The sequence below is a fragment of the Schistocerca serialis genome, chromosome 12, assembly GCF_023864345.2.
Source record: "Schistocerca serialis cubense isolate TAMUIC-IGC-003099 chromosome 12, iqSchSeri2.2, whole genome shotgun sequence".
NCBI classification, from domain to species: domain Eukaryota; kingdom Metazoa; phylum Arthropoda; class Insecta; order Orthoptera; family Acrididae; genus Schistocerca; species Schistocerca serialis.
Window position 1 is genome coordinate 33,242,022 of NC_064649.1, and position 15,131 is coordinate 33,257,152.

Below are 15,131 nucleotides of genomic sequence, written 5' to 3' on the forward strand. Positions count from 1 at the left end.
CTCCTCTTCTCCCCAGTTCTATTCAATACCTCCTCATTAGTTATGTGATCTACCCATCTAATTTTCAGCATTCTTCTGTAGCACCACATTTCGAAAGCTTCTATTCTCTTCTTGTCCAAACTATTTATCGTCCATGTTTCACTTCCATACATGGCTACACTCCATACAAATACTTTCAGAATGGAGTTCCTGACACTTACATCTGTACTCAATGTTAACAAATTTCTCTTCTTCAGAAACGCTTTCCTCGCCATTGCCAGTCTACATTTTATATCTTCTCTACTTCGACCATCATCAGTTGTTTTGCTCCCCAAATAGCAAAACTCCTTTACTACTTTAAGTGTCTCATTTCCTAATTTAATTCCCTCAGAATCACCCGAATTAATTCGACTACATTCCATTATCCTCATTTTGCTTTTGTTGATGTTCATCTTATATCCTGCTTTCAAGACACTGTCCATTCCGTTCAACTGCTCTTCCAAGTCCTTTACTGTCTTTGACAGATTACAATGTCATCGGCGAACCTCAAAGTTTTTATTTTTTCTCCATGGATTTTAATACCTACTCCGAACCTTTCTTTTATTTCCTTTACTGCTTGCTCAATATACAGATCGAATAACATCGGGGAGAGGCTACAACCCTGTCTCACCCCCTTCCCAATCACTGCTTCCCTTTCATGTCCCTCGACTCTTATAACTGCCATCTGGTTTCTGTACAAATTGTAAATAGCTTTTCGCTCCCTGTATTTTATCCCTGCCACTTTCAGAATTTGAAAGAGAGTATTCCAGTCAACACTGTCAAAAGCTTTCTCTAAGTCTACAAATGTTAGAAACGTAGGTTTGCCTTTCCTTAATCTTTCTTCTAAGATATTATCTCACGTGTTCCAATATTTCTACAGAATCCAAACTGATCTTCCCCGAGGTTGGCTTCTACCAGTTTTTCCATTCGTCTGTAAAGAATTCGTGTTAGTATTTTGCAGCTGTGACTTATTAAACTGATAGTTCGGTAATTTTCAAATCTGTCAACACCTCCTTTCTTTGGGATTGGAATTAGTATAGTCTTCTTGAAGTCTGAGGGTATTTCGCCTGTCTCATACATCTTGCTCACCAGATGGTAGAGTTTTGTCAGGGCTGGCTCTCCCAAGGCTATCAGTAGTTCTAATGGAATGTTGTCTACACCTGGGGTCTTGTTTCGACATAGGTCTTTCAGTGCCCTGTCAAACTCTTCACACAGTATTGTATCTCCCATTTTATCTTCATCTACATTCCCTTCCATTTCCATAATATTGTCCTCAAGTACATTGCCCTTGTATAGACCCTCTATATACTCCTTCCACCTTTCTGATTTCCCTGCTTTGCTTAGAACTGGTTTTCCATCTAAGCTCTTGATATTCATACAAGTGGTTCTCTTTTCTCCAATGGTCTCTTTAATTTTCCTGTAGGCAGTATCTATCTTACCCCTTGTGAGTTAAGCCTTTACTTCCTTACATTTGTCCTCTAGCCATCCCTGCTTTAGCCATTTTGCACTTCCTGTCAGTTTCATTTTTGAGACGTTTGTATTCCTTTTTGCCTGCTTCATTTACTGCGTTTTTATATTTTCTCCTTTCATCAATTAAATTCAATATATCTTCTGTTACCCAAGGATTTTTACTAGCCCTCGTCTTTTTACCTACTTGATCCTCTGCTGCCTTCACTACTACATCCCTTGGAGCTACCCATTCTTCTTCTACTGTATTTCTTTCCCTCATTCCTGTCAATTGTGCCCTTATGCTCTCCCTGAAAGTCTGTGCAACCTCTGGTTCTTTCAGTTTATCCAGGTCCCATCTCCTTAAATTCCCACCTTTTTGCAGTTTCTTCAGTTTTAATCTACAGTTCATAACGAATAGATTGTGGTCAGAGTCCACATCTGCCCCTGGAAATGTCTTACAATTTAAAACCTGGTTCCTAAATCTCTGTCTTACTATTATATAATCTATCTGATACCTTCTAGTATCTCCAGGATTCTTCCATGTATACAACCTTCTTTTATGATTCTTGAACCAAGTGTTAGTTATGATTAAGTTATGCTCTGTGCGAATTTCTACCAGACGGCTTCCTCTTTCATTTCTTACCCCCAACCCATATTCACCTACTATGTTTCCTTCTCTCCCTTTTCCTACTCTCGAATTCCAGTCACCCATGACTATTAAATTTTCGTCTCCCTTCACTACCTGAATAATTTCTTTTATCTCATCATACATTTCTTCAATTTCTTCATCATCTGCAGAGCTAGTTGGCATATAAACTTGTACTACTGTAGTAGGCGTGGGCTTCATGTCTATCTTGGCCACAATAATGTGTTCACTATGCTGTTTGTAGTAGCTTACCCGCACTCCTATTTTTTATTTATTATTAAACCTACTCCTGCATTACCCCTATTTGATATTGTATTTCCTAACACATTAAAATTGTGTGCTGTACTGGGAGTCTGAGGATATACCTTAACATTCAAAGAATAAAATATAATGCTTTGCAACAAAAATTTAGTAGATCCAAACATGAATTGACGTAAATCAAAGGATGCATCGGAGTCACACACTTGAGAGTACTACTGTCATCCAATAGCAGAAGAACTTTTGATATAAACAGAAATACTGCAACAGTTAATTGTAACAAAAAAGAGCACTTTTCTGGAATAGCAATATAACAAAAAGTATGAAGAAAATCATTGTTGATAGTACTGCTACATAAGTGTGTAAACACACTGCATTTCAAGGAAAGAGCATATGAAGAGTAATGAAATAAGAGATTATGGGATCAAGCAAGATGATAACTGATCTAATAAAACCAAAGCTCAACCATCTAATAATAATGGCTAATGACAGGTGGCTAAAATTAATTTGGAAACTTAGTCAACAAGTGAAAGGAAAGAGAGGTTGCTATTGAGACATGCTTAAACAGCACATTTGGTCCAAGAACAGCATCATCCAGAATGACAAACTCTCAACGAGATTCAAGTTCAGAACTGAAGAACTGCAGAAGAAAAGCACTTTGAAAAATATCTGTATTAAATTTCAGATTGTCTGCAATATCATAAAAGTTATAACAAGAATGTAACACCCCATCAAGCCTGAATCTAGGAGGAGGCAAACCGGCGTATCTGCCCCGGGCAGTAATTTCAGGGGGCGCCAGATTCATATTCTCGAAGAGAAAAACCTTGTTTCACAAAGCACCTAGCATCCAGCACACGTTGGTCTATTGATTATTCATATGATTTTGAAACAAATCCCTGTTGGTTTTTCAACATTTATGATCACATTCTAAGTTGATTTCTGAACAAATCATAAGTTGCCTTTTGAATGCATGCATAGTGTACATGATGTGTCTGCCAACAGAATCCCCATCGCATCTAGAAACAATAATAATAATAATAAAACTACTGTTGTTATAATTATTGGCAAAATCCATAGAGTCAGACTACCAGAGTGGAAATAAATGACTAACGGGAATTACAAGTAAGAAAGATTATGGTGTATCCAAGAAAACGAAATTTTGATGGAAAATTTTTCCCAGATCGTTATATTACCAAGGGCCAGTTGTACATTCCCCAGTTAGCAGCCGTTTAAATTCTGCTCTCGGAATAGCGCAGAAAATGCGTTGTATGAACAAGTCATAATGCCTAACCGGAGAATAAATGCTTGATAACTAAACTGGAACTGGCAAGATTAGTGAAGCTAACCAGAGAATAAGTTTTGACAGTGGCAGGAATAGTTACAAAATTAGTGATGACAAGATTGTTAGAATGAGGAAGGAAAAGAAACGGGGACATCACACAAATTATAAGGAAGAATATGATGAGTCCAAATTTATATAAAGATTTCATACTACTACTTTCAGATCTCATGCTTGAGAACTGGAGTGTATGAATGAAATGTGAAACTATTTCCTAACATTAAACCTTTTGCTTGTAGTAGGCCTAATAGGCATTTGATATTGGTACTTTGTGAATTATATTCTGTCTTGTTATTTATGTAAATGAGGTAGATAAAAATGATCATCTGGGCCAAAACAATCTAACTTATTTGGTGTGTGTTACAACTGCTGCAATATTAGAAAGGCCTATTTCATTTTATCTAGCAGACAGTGACAAAATAGACGTAATCAAATCGAGAAACCACACATTCAAATTAACAGCTTTTTCAGTATTAGACAACAAGAATTTGATTTTTCATGTAGCAAAATCTTTGATGAACTGTGATAAGGTATTAGACTTTCGCAGAAAGGAAAGCATGCTATGTAAAGCTGTATCAAGATTAGAGAGAAAAAAATGCTGGGACCGAAGGACTGAAGAAACTGTGTGCTGTCTTGCTTGTCTCTTGTCTTGCTGGTTTTATGTTTTCTATATTTAATTTTGTGTCACACAAAAGAGAAAGTTACTAGCTAATAGCCAATAAAGAGTGCAAATTTTCTGAATAGTTCTTTTTACCACAGTTACAAATAATCCCACCCAGTATTAACTGTCAATTTTTTTAAGATGGATAGGACGTCAAATTGGTCAACTGGAACCAGGAGAGAAGCCACAAGAGCAAATAAGGTCTTATATTTCCTCAAATACATGTGTTTCATATGTCCAACTCTTCAGAAAGATTTGTGCTACAAAATGCACTCCCCCCCTCCCAGATTAGGAATATCGTAGATCTAGGGCTGCACCCCATATTATATCGAAGTAGACAAAAAATTTGTAACACCTATTCTGCAGGTACCCCGTAATTACTTCATTAATTACTAGCTAATTTCCCATGGTTTCACCCGCAAACACATTTGATATATATATTGCCCACATCGCTGCCTCCTCACTGTGTTCCAACACCTCCTTCTCTCTTCTGACTGCCCATCTCCCTCCCCCTCTCCCCCATTTCTCTGTCCTTCCTCTCCTTCCCCCTTACCCCTGTGTCTGCCCATTCCTTCCTGTCACCACTTTCCCTATCTGCCCATCTCCTCCTGACTCCCTATCATCACTGCATATCTGCTTATCTCTTCCACCCATCTCTCTGCCCACCTCCTCCTGATCCCATTCTCCCCATCACCTCTGGACCTCCCTCCCTCCCTAACCTTGCCTCTTATCTGGTAGCCCTGTATCGCCGCCCATCTGCCCCTCCACCATCTATATACTCCTTCCAATCTCCCTATGCCCATTTCCCACATCTCTGGCCATCCCCTCCTCCCACCTACCTCGACCCCCCTCCTCCTCACCCCCCTCCATCTCTCTGGCCGTCTCCTCATCCTGCTTTTCTACATCCATCGCCTCCTCTCATCAAATCTCCGGCATCGCTGCGGATGGAAAAAGATCCTGCAAGAAAGGGACCAATGACGACTGAAGAGAATCGTTCAATGTGACATAAGTGTAGCCCTTCCCAAATTGCTGCAGATTTCAATGTTGGGCCATCAATAAGTGTCAGTGTGCGAACCATTCAATGAAACATCATCGATATGGGCTTTTGGAACTGAAGGCCCACCTGTGTACCCTTGATGACTGCACAACACAAAGCTTTATGCCTCGCCTGGGCCCACCGACACTGCCATTGGACTGTTGATGACTAGAAACATGTTGCCTGGTCGGTCAAGTCTCTTTTTCAAATTTTATCGAGCAAATTGATGTGTACGGGTATGGAGACTACCTCGAGAATCCGTGGAACCTGCATGTCAGCAGGGGACTATTCAAGCTGGTGGAGTCTCTGTAATGGTTTGGGCAAGTGCGGTTGGAATGGTATGGGACCCCTGGTAAGTCTAGATATGACTGACATGTGACATGTACGTAAGCATCCTATCTGATCATCTGCATTCATTCATGTCCAATATGCATTCCTACAGACACAATTCTGAGTTAAACACTTCCACTGGCCTCCAGACTCCCCAGACATGAACACTACTGACCATATCTGGGATGCCTTGCAACATACTGGTACTCTTCCGGATTTATGATCAGCCCTGCAGGATTCATGGTGTCAATTGCCTCCAGCACTACTTCACACATTAGTCGAGTCCATGCCAGGTCATGTTGCAGCACTTCTGGGTGCCTGAGGGGCGTTGCATGATATTAGGCAGGTGTAGCAGTTTCTTTGGCTCTTCAGTGTAGTATAAGGCTTGCTTTGCTGTCTTCTCATGATTGTCCTATGAGTGATGTCAGTCTCCTACTCTACATTAACAGAATCAAACACTTACTAAATCCTCCCTCAATACAGACTTTTCTTCCAATGTTTTGTAGAGAAATTCCAACTGCTAAGCAAAATTTTTCACCTGGGGTGGGTTGAAGACATGTGTTTATAACACTGCAAGCATCATTTAGTACAATGAAAACCTTCTCTGCACATACTAAATTAACCCACAAGGAGCAAGCAAATTCAGCTGCAGATTAGCACAGTCCAACACCATGACTCCACATCACTGTGAGGCCAGCTTCCCACATGGAACTGCCAAGTTTACAAAGTAATTTTCTCTTGCCTGAATCTGTTGTATCCAGTTCTCATAGTGCTTCTCGAAGGTGCGTCACCAGCTAAAGATGGTGTATAGCTGCTAAGTCTGTATTCAGCAGTGTCAGTCAATTTATGGTGATGTTTAGTTTGCCCTCCACCAACACTTATTTAACCGATGTACACTGTCAAGTGCAATGGATTGAGTGTCAACTGATAGTTTTTTTTTTTTTTTTTTTAGTATTCCTGGAAATCACAAAGCATGAGCATCAGTGTACAGAAAACGTTCAGTGTTTTGAGGATGAGGTTGGTCACTGGTATACACATTGAGACATATGGGAAATAGAACACTATCCTAAAGTACACAGTTCCTCAAGTCTCTCCATCTCTGAAACTCAAAGTAAAATTTTCTGTTATCTTTTAACACAGATATGATTTTGGTAAGAACAGCCTTCTTTGTTATTATGAAATGCACACTGACAAATATTTCATGTTGTACTGCGTCCTAAGAGGCTGTTACGCCAAGAGATACCTACAATTATTCACATCAGCCTGTACCTGTTAGCTACAGTTTGGATATGATTAACTATATGTTCTGAAGAATATTACACCTCCTTCACTTACTGCATCATCAGATGCAGTAAGTGAAAGAGGGTCCACAGTAGGCACCCATGTAGCAGCTCCATCGAGCTCGTTGTCCCCCATCAGAGTTAAACAGTATGAACTCAAAAAACAGCCTAGAGCAACTTCAGGGTACCTGCCGGATACACACTTCCACATCTGAGCTTTAAGCTCCAAACTATGCGTTAGGCCTCACCTTTTGACTGAGGATGAAACGGGGGTGTTGTGAGATGGCTAACACCATTAACCTGACAAAAAGGTGCAAATGCTTGAGAAAAATTGAGGGTTGTTATCAGTAAGCACAGTATACGGAAGTCTCTCAAATGCGAACATCTTAGACGGGACCGAAATAGTGGCTGCTGCATATGCAGAGGGACAACGTGCCACACAGGGTAAGTTTGAAGAAGTGTCCACTGCAATGAGCCAATAGTGATTTAGAAAGGGCCCAGCAAAATTGACATGTAGAAGCTGCAGCGGGTGCTGCAACACTGGCCAGCAGGAAAAACATGCTCGTGGGGCCGTCTGTTGCTGAACGCAGTGAATGTAAATGGTGCTAAGCTGTGTAATTTCCCCACCTATGCCTGGCCAAAGCCACAGTACAACACGGGGAGCTGCGTCCTCCATAGCTAACAAAAGAACCCCATGAAACACAACAAGGTGGTACTGGAGGGAGAAGTAATTATGCAAGGGATTCTAGATACTGCCTGGGTGTTTTTCCGACCAACCATGTTACACAAAAGAGACGACCCAACTAAGTACAAGACCCGCAGCAATGGCTGATGCTGTCATGGCACTAGTGATGGGAAAACCATCATCCATGCTCAGGTTCTCAGTATCTAAATAGAAACAAAGCAATTCGTCCTGACTGAATGCTGGGTCCAGCCTGATTAGAAGGCGAGATATGGAATTTGTGTTAGTGTACTGCACTGTCTGCCGGAAATGGATCTGATAATGATAACGGGAGTGGAAGAGAGCCCACCACAGCAAACGATGCACTGTCTTGTCTGGCACAGAAGCTGAAAGGTTAAAAAGAGTGACCAACGGCTTCTGATCCATGATTAAATGGAACTTAGAACCATACAAGAACAGGTGAAATTTCTTGAGGACAAAACACAATCGCTAAATTCTCCTTTCCAATATAAGAATACTGCTGCTAGGCAGGAATTAAAGTCTTACAAGCATAAGCAATGGGTCATTCAGACCTATCCATATATTTGTGTGCCTACATCATGCGATTGCCTTGCTGAGAGGCATCTGTAGCCAATGCAAGATGCAGACTAGCTGAAAAGTGGCCAGACACAGGACTGATTGAAGCTTAGATTTAAGCAAAGCAAACACTGCTTCACAAATGAGGGACCAGAAAAAAAGGCATATTTTTGGGCAACAGTAGATGCATAGGGCAAAAACTTACAGTAGTATGCAACTTTACCTAGAAACATCTGCAGTTCCTTAATGGAGGCTGACCGCAGCAAAGCCGTAATTATATCAATATGGTGACTCAAAGGCTTGACTCCTGTTCGAGAAACCTCAAAACCTATGTACTCAATTGATGGCCGAAAAAATTGAGATTTGGCAAGATTGCACTTCAGAACAACAGACTACAAACAGAAAACAACGATCTGAGATTTCTAAGGTGGTCTTCAATGGAAAAACCTGAAACAACAATGTTGTTGAAGTAACTGATGCAGTCCGACACACAGGTTGTCAGCTGTTCTAAAAAATGCTAAAAAATTGCAGGCACACTAGCAGCACCAGAAGGCAAGCATTGATATTGGTATAGGCAGAAATATGTATTGACAATGAGAAGACGCCGGGTGGCCTCATCCAAGGGGAGCTGGAGGCAAGCTTCTGGCAAATCGGTCTTGGAAAAGTAGTGGCCACCTGACAATTTTGTGAGCAACTCATTAGGGTGGGGCAAAGGGTGTGTATCTATCAAGGACTCAGCATTAATCATGACACAGAAGTAGCTGCAGAGACGAAGCTTATCCATCCGTTACTTAACAATGACCAGTGGTGTAACCAATTCACTGGAAGAACTAGGTCGAATTACATCAAGTGACATCACACGATCCCTTCGCTCCCAGCTTCAGGCAGTGTTGGCTTCGGTCACACAGCTTGAGGCTGTTGCCAATGGGCATCACTGTGGGGGTCGGGATGGGGGTTTGTCGGGGACGGCCAGCTCGTCCCACGCATCCCCCGATCGGACTACGACTGTGGTTGCCCGGGATACTGCCCGCATTGAGGCTGATCCCTCACCTGTGGTAGAGTGGGAGGTCGTCTCAAGGTGTGGCAGGGGGCGAAAGACATTCCGGAGGGCTGAACGGAAGGCCTCTCCAGTTTGTCTGACGAACCGGTTTCAGGCTCTGTCTCAGGCTGATACTGATCTTCGGCCTGACATGGCTGCTTGTCCTGTTCCAGAGGTTGCCCCTCAGTCTGCAAGATCCGGGCGGTCGCAGAGGGTGGACTTACTGGTAGTTGGGAGCTCCAACGTCAGGCGCGTAATGGGGCCCCTTAGGGAAATGGCAGCAAGAGAGGGGAAGAAAACCAATGTGCACTCCATGTGCATACCGGGGGGAGTCATTCCAGATGTGGAAAGGGTCCTTCCGGATGCCATGAAGGGTACAGGGTGCACCCATCTGCAGGTGGTCGCTCATGTCGGCACCAATGATGTGTGTCGCTATGGATCAGAGGAAATCCTCTCTGGCTTCCAGCGGCTATCTGATTTGGTGAAGACTGCCAGTCTCGCTAGCGGGATGAAGGCAGAGCTCACCATCTGCAGCATCGTTGATAGGACTGACTGCGGACCTTTGGTACAGAGCCGAGTGGAGGGTCTGAATCAGAGGCTGAGACGGTTCTGCGACCGTGTGGGCTGCAGATTCCTCGACTTGCGCCATAGGGTGGTGGGGTTTCGGATTTCGCTGGATAGGTCAGGAGTCCACTACACGCAACAAGCGGCTACACGGGTAGCAGGGGTTGTGTGGCATGGGCTGGGCGGTTTTTTAGGTTAGATGGCCTTGGGCAAGTACAGAAAGGGCAACAGCCTCAACGGGTGCGGGGCAAAGTCAGGACATGCGGGGACCAAGCAGCAATCGGAATTGTAATTGTCAACTGTCGAAGCTGCGTTGGTAAAGTACCAGAACTTCAAGCGCTGATAGAAAGCACCGAAGCTGAAATCGTTATAGGTACAGAAAGCTGGCTTAAGCCAGAGATAAATTCTGCCAAAATTTTTACAAAGGTACAGACGGTGTTTAGAAAGGATAGATTGCATACAACCGGTGGTGGAGTGTTCGTCGCTGTTAGTAGTAGTTTATCCGGTAGTGAAGTAGGAGTGGATAGTTCCTGTGAATTATTATGGGTGGAGGTTACACTCAACAACCGAGCTAGGTTAATAATTGGCTCCTTTTACCGACCTCCCGACTCAGTAGCATTAGTGGCAGAACAACTGAGAGAAAGAAACTTCCTGGCAGATTAAAACTGTGTGCCCGACCGAGACTCGAACTCGGGACCTTTGCCTTTCGCGGGCAAGTGCTCTACCACCTGAGCTACCGAAGCACGACTCACGTCCGGTACTCACAGCTTTACTTCTGCCAGTACCTCGTCTCCTACCTTCCAAACTTTACAGAAGCTCTCCTGCGAACCTTGCAGAACTAGCACTCCTGAAAGAAAGGATATTGCGGAGACATGGCTTAGCCACAGCCTGGGGGATGTTTCCAGAATGAGATTTTCACTCTGCAGCGGAGTGTGCGCTGATATGAAACTTCCTGGCAGATTAAAACTGTGTGCCCGACCGAGACTCGAACTCGGGACCTTTGCCTTTCGCGGGCAAGTGCTCTACCAACTGAGCTACCGAAGCACGACTCACGTCCGGTACTCACAGCTTTACTTCTGCCAGTACCTCGTCTCCTACCTTCCAAACTTTACAGAAGCTCTCCTGCGAACCTTGCAGAACTAGCACTCCTGAAAGAAAGGATATGGCGGAGACATGGCTTAGCCACAGCCTGGGGGATGTTTCCAGAATGAGATTTTCACTCTGCAGCGGAGTGTGCGCTGATATGAAACTTCCTGGCAGACTAAAACTGTGTGCCCGACCGAGACTCGAACTCGGGACCTTTGCCTTTCGCGGGCAAGTGCTCTACCAACTGAGCTACCGAAGCACGACTCACGTCCGGTACTCACAGCTTTACTTCTGCCAGTACCTCGTCTCCTACCTTCCAAACTTTACAGAAGCTCTCCTGCGAACCTTTCAGGAGTGCTAGTTCTGCAAGGTTCGCAGGAGAGCTTCTGTAAAGTTTGGAAGGTAGGAGACGAGGTACTGGCAGAAGTAAAGCTGTGAGTACCGGACGTGAGTCATGCTTCGGTAGCTCAGTTGGTAGAGCACTTGCCCGCGAAAGGCAAAGGTCCCGAGTTCGAGTCTCGGTCGGGCACACAGTTTTAATCTGCCAGGAAGTTTCATATCAGCGCACACTCCGCTGCAGAGTGAAAATCTCATTCTGGGAACTGAGAGAAAATTTGGAATACATTTCACATAAATTTTCTCAGCATGTTATAGTCTTAGGTGGAGATTTCAATTTACCAGATATAGACTGGGACACTCAGATGTTTAGGACGGGTGGTAGGGACAGAGCATCGAGTGACATTATACTGAGTGCACTATCCGAAAATTACCTCGAGCAATTAAACAGAGAACCGACTCGTGGAGATAACATCTTGGACCTACTGATAACAAACAGACCCGAACTTTTCGACTAAGTGCAGAACAGGGAATCAGTGATCGTAAGGCCGTTGCAGCATCCCTGAATATGGAAGTTAATAGGAATATAAAAAAAAGGGAGGAAGGTTTATCTGTTTAGCAAGAGTAATAGAAGGCAGATTTCAGACTACCTAACAGATCAAAACGAAAATTTCTGTTCTGACACTGACAATGTTGAGTGTTTATGGAAAAAGTTCAAGGCAATCGTAAAATGCGTTTTAGACAGGTACGTGCCGAGTAAAACTGTGAGGGACGGGAAAAACCCACCGTGGTACAACAACAAAGTTAGGAAACTACTGCGAAAGCAAAGAGAGCTTCACTCCAAGTTTAAACGCAGCCAAAACCTCTCAGACAAACAGAAGCTAAACGATGTCAAAGTTAGCGTAAGGAGGGCTATGCGTGAAGCGTTCAGTGAATTCGAAAGTAAAATTCTATGTACTGACTTGACAGAAAATCCTAGGAAGTTCTGGTCTTACGTTAAATCAGTAAGTGGCTCGAAACAGCATATCCAGACACTCCGGGATGATGATGGCATTGAAACAGAGGATGACACGCGTAAAGCTGAAATACTAAACACCTTTTTCCAAAGCTGTTTCACAGAGAAAGACCGCACTGCAATTCCTTCTCTAAATCCTCGCACAAACGAAAAAAATCGCTGACATCGAAATAAGTGTCCAAGGAATAGAAAAGCAACTGGAATCACTCAATAGAGGAAAGTCCACTGGACCTGACGGGATACCAATTCGATTCTACACAGAGTACGTGAAAGAACTTGCCCCCTTCTAACAGCCGTGTACCGCAAGTCTCTAGAGGAACGGAGGGTTCCAAATGATTGGAAAAGAGCACAGGTAGTCCCAGTCTTCAAGAAGGGTCGTCGAGCAGTTGCGCAAAACTATAGACCTATATCTCTGACGTCTATCTGTTGTAGAATTTTAGAACATGTTTTTTGCTCGAGTATCATGTTGTTTTTGGAAACCCAGAATCTACTATGTAGGAATCAACATGGATTCCGGAAACAGCGATCGTGTGAGACCCAACTCGCTTTATTTGTTCATGAGACCCAGAAAATATTAGATACAGGCTCCCAGGTAAATGCTATTTTTCTTGACTTCGGAAGGCGTTCGATACAGTTCCGCACTGTCGCCTGATAAACAAAGTAAGAGCCTACGGAATATCAGACCAGCTGTGTGGCTGGATTGAAGAGTTTTTAGCAAACAGAACACAGCATGTTGTTATCAATGGAAAGACGTCTACAGACGTTAAAGTAACCTCTGGCGTGCCACAGGGGAGTGTTATGGGACCATTGCTTTTCACAATATATATAAATGACCTAGTAGATAGTGTCAGAAGTTCCATGCGGCTTTTCGCGGATGATGCTGTAGTATACAGAGAAGTTGCAGCATTAGAAAATTGTAGCGAAATGCAGGAAGATCTGCAGCGGATAGGCACTTGGTGCAGGGAGTGGCAACTGTCCCTTAACATAGACAAATATAATGTATTGCGAATACATAGAAAGAAGGATCCTTTATTGTATGATTATATGATAGCGGAACAAACACTGGTAGCAGTTACTTCTGTAAAATATCTGGGAGTATGCGTGCGGAACGATTTGAAGTGGAATGATCATATAAAATTAATTGTTGGTAAGGCGGGTACCAGGTTGAGATTCATTGGGAGAGTGCTTAGAAAATTTAGTCCACCAACAAAGGAGGTGGCTTACAAAACTCTCATTCGACCTATACTTGAGTATTGCTCATCAGTGTGGGATCCATACCAGATCAGTTTGACGGAGGAGATAGAGAAGATCCAAAGAAGAGCGGCGTGTTTCGTCACAGGGTTATTTGGTAACCGTGATAGCGTCACGGAGATGTTTAATAAACTCAAGTGGCAGACTCTGCAAGAGAGGCGCTCTGCATCGCAGTGTAGATTGCTCGCCAGGTTTCGAGAGGGTGCGTTTCTGGATGAGGTATCGAATATATTGCTTCCCCCTACTTATACCTCCCGAGGAGATCACGAATGTAAAATTAGAGAGATTAGAGCGCGCACGGAGGCTTTCAGACAGTCGTTCTTCCCGCGAACCATACACGACTGGAACAGGAAAGGGAGGTAATGACAGTGGCACGTAAAATGCCCTCCGCCACACACCTTTGGGTGGCTTGCGGAGTATAAATGTAGAATGTAGATGTAGATGTAGGTCTACTTCAGCACTGACAGAGTCATACAATGCGACAGGCAACTGATGCGCCTGAAAAAAACTGGGACGGACGAACTCTTATGGAAATGTAGGGCTGAAAACTGCTAGCACAACCAGGAAAAAACCGAGATGTGAACTCCGAGCTGCGGGACTCCGACTGCTGATACAGAACTCGATCCGGCACTACATTTACCTCATTGGCAATGGAGAAACAGAAAGCATTAAATGCATCTAATCCTAAAAGATCTGAGGTATGTGGGATTATCCACAACATAGGTGAAAGGGTGAACAACACATTTGCAAGAGGCAGGAGCGGAGAACTGACCTAGGACCAGAATCTGCTGTTTATTATAGCTAACCAACTTCCATGAAACCTGTCGGAGGGGAGGGGAGGGGAGGGGAGGGGAGGGGAGGGGAGGGGAGACCAAGTCCATGTATGTTTATGCATTCACTAACGTCACTGCAGCTCTGTGTCTACTTGCATATTCTGCAGTTTATTAAACACACATAAGTCAATAAACTATGGGAAATCCAGGATGGAATGTAACAATACGAAAGAAGGAAAGTTGCTACTCACCATATAGAGGAAATGCTGAGCCATGATAGGCACAATAAAAAGATCACACAATCATAGCTTTCGGCCATTAAGGCCTTTGTCAGCAGTAGACACACACACACACACACACACACACACACACACACACACACACACTACATGTGCAAGTGCAACTTGCACACACATCTTCAGTCTGAGAGAGCTGAAACTACACTGGGCGGGGGTAAAGAGGAGGCTAGGGTGGGGATGGGGAGGGATAGTATGGTGGGAGTGGCGGACAGTGAAGTGTTGCAGTTTAGACAGAGGGTAGGAGAGAAGGTGCGGAGGGGGGAGGGGGTAAGTAGTGGAAAGGAGAGAAATAAAAACAAAAGAAATTAAAAGATTGGATGTGGCAGTGAAATGACGGCTGAGTAGTGCTGGAATGGGTACAGGGAGGGGGCTGGATGGGTGAGGACAGTGACTAACGAAGGTTGAGGCCAGGAAGCTTACGGGAACGTAGGATGTATTGCAGGGAAAGTTCCTACCTGCGCAATTCAGAAAAGCTGGTGATGGTGGGAAGGAT

General features: G+C 43.7%; 1 protein-coding gene across 3 annotated transcripts in view; it reads right to left on the bottom strand.

Moving 5' to 3' along the window:
- The window catches only part of LOC126427901 (uncharacterized), a 98,685-nt gene that overhangs the window by 60,341 nt on the left and 23,213 nt on the right, over positions 1-15,131 (bottom strand). Inside the window, exon 1 of one of the 3 annotated variants that reach the window (XM_050089789.1) lies at positions 6,480-6,672. The exons of the other annotated variants lie outside the window; for them this stretch is intronic. Coding sequence (XP_049945746.1) covers positions 6,480-6,505 — 26 coding nt within the window. The 5' untranslated portion in view covers positions 6,506-6,672. Of the gene's footprint in view, positions 1-6,479; positions 6,673-15,131 lie in introns of those variants that run through there. 3 annotated transcript variants of the gene reach the window in all.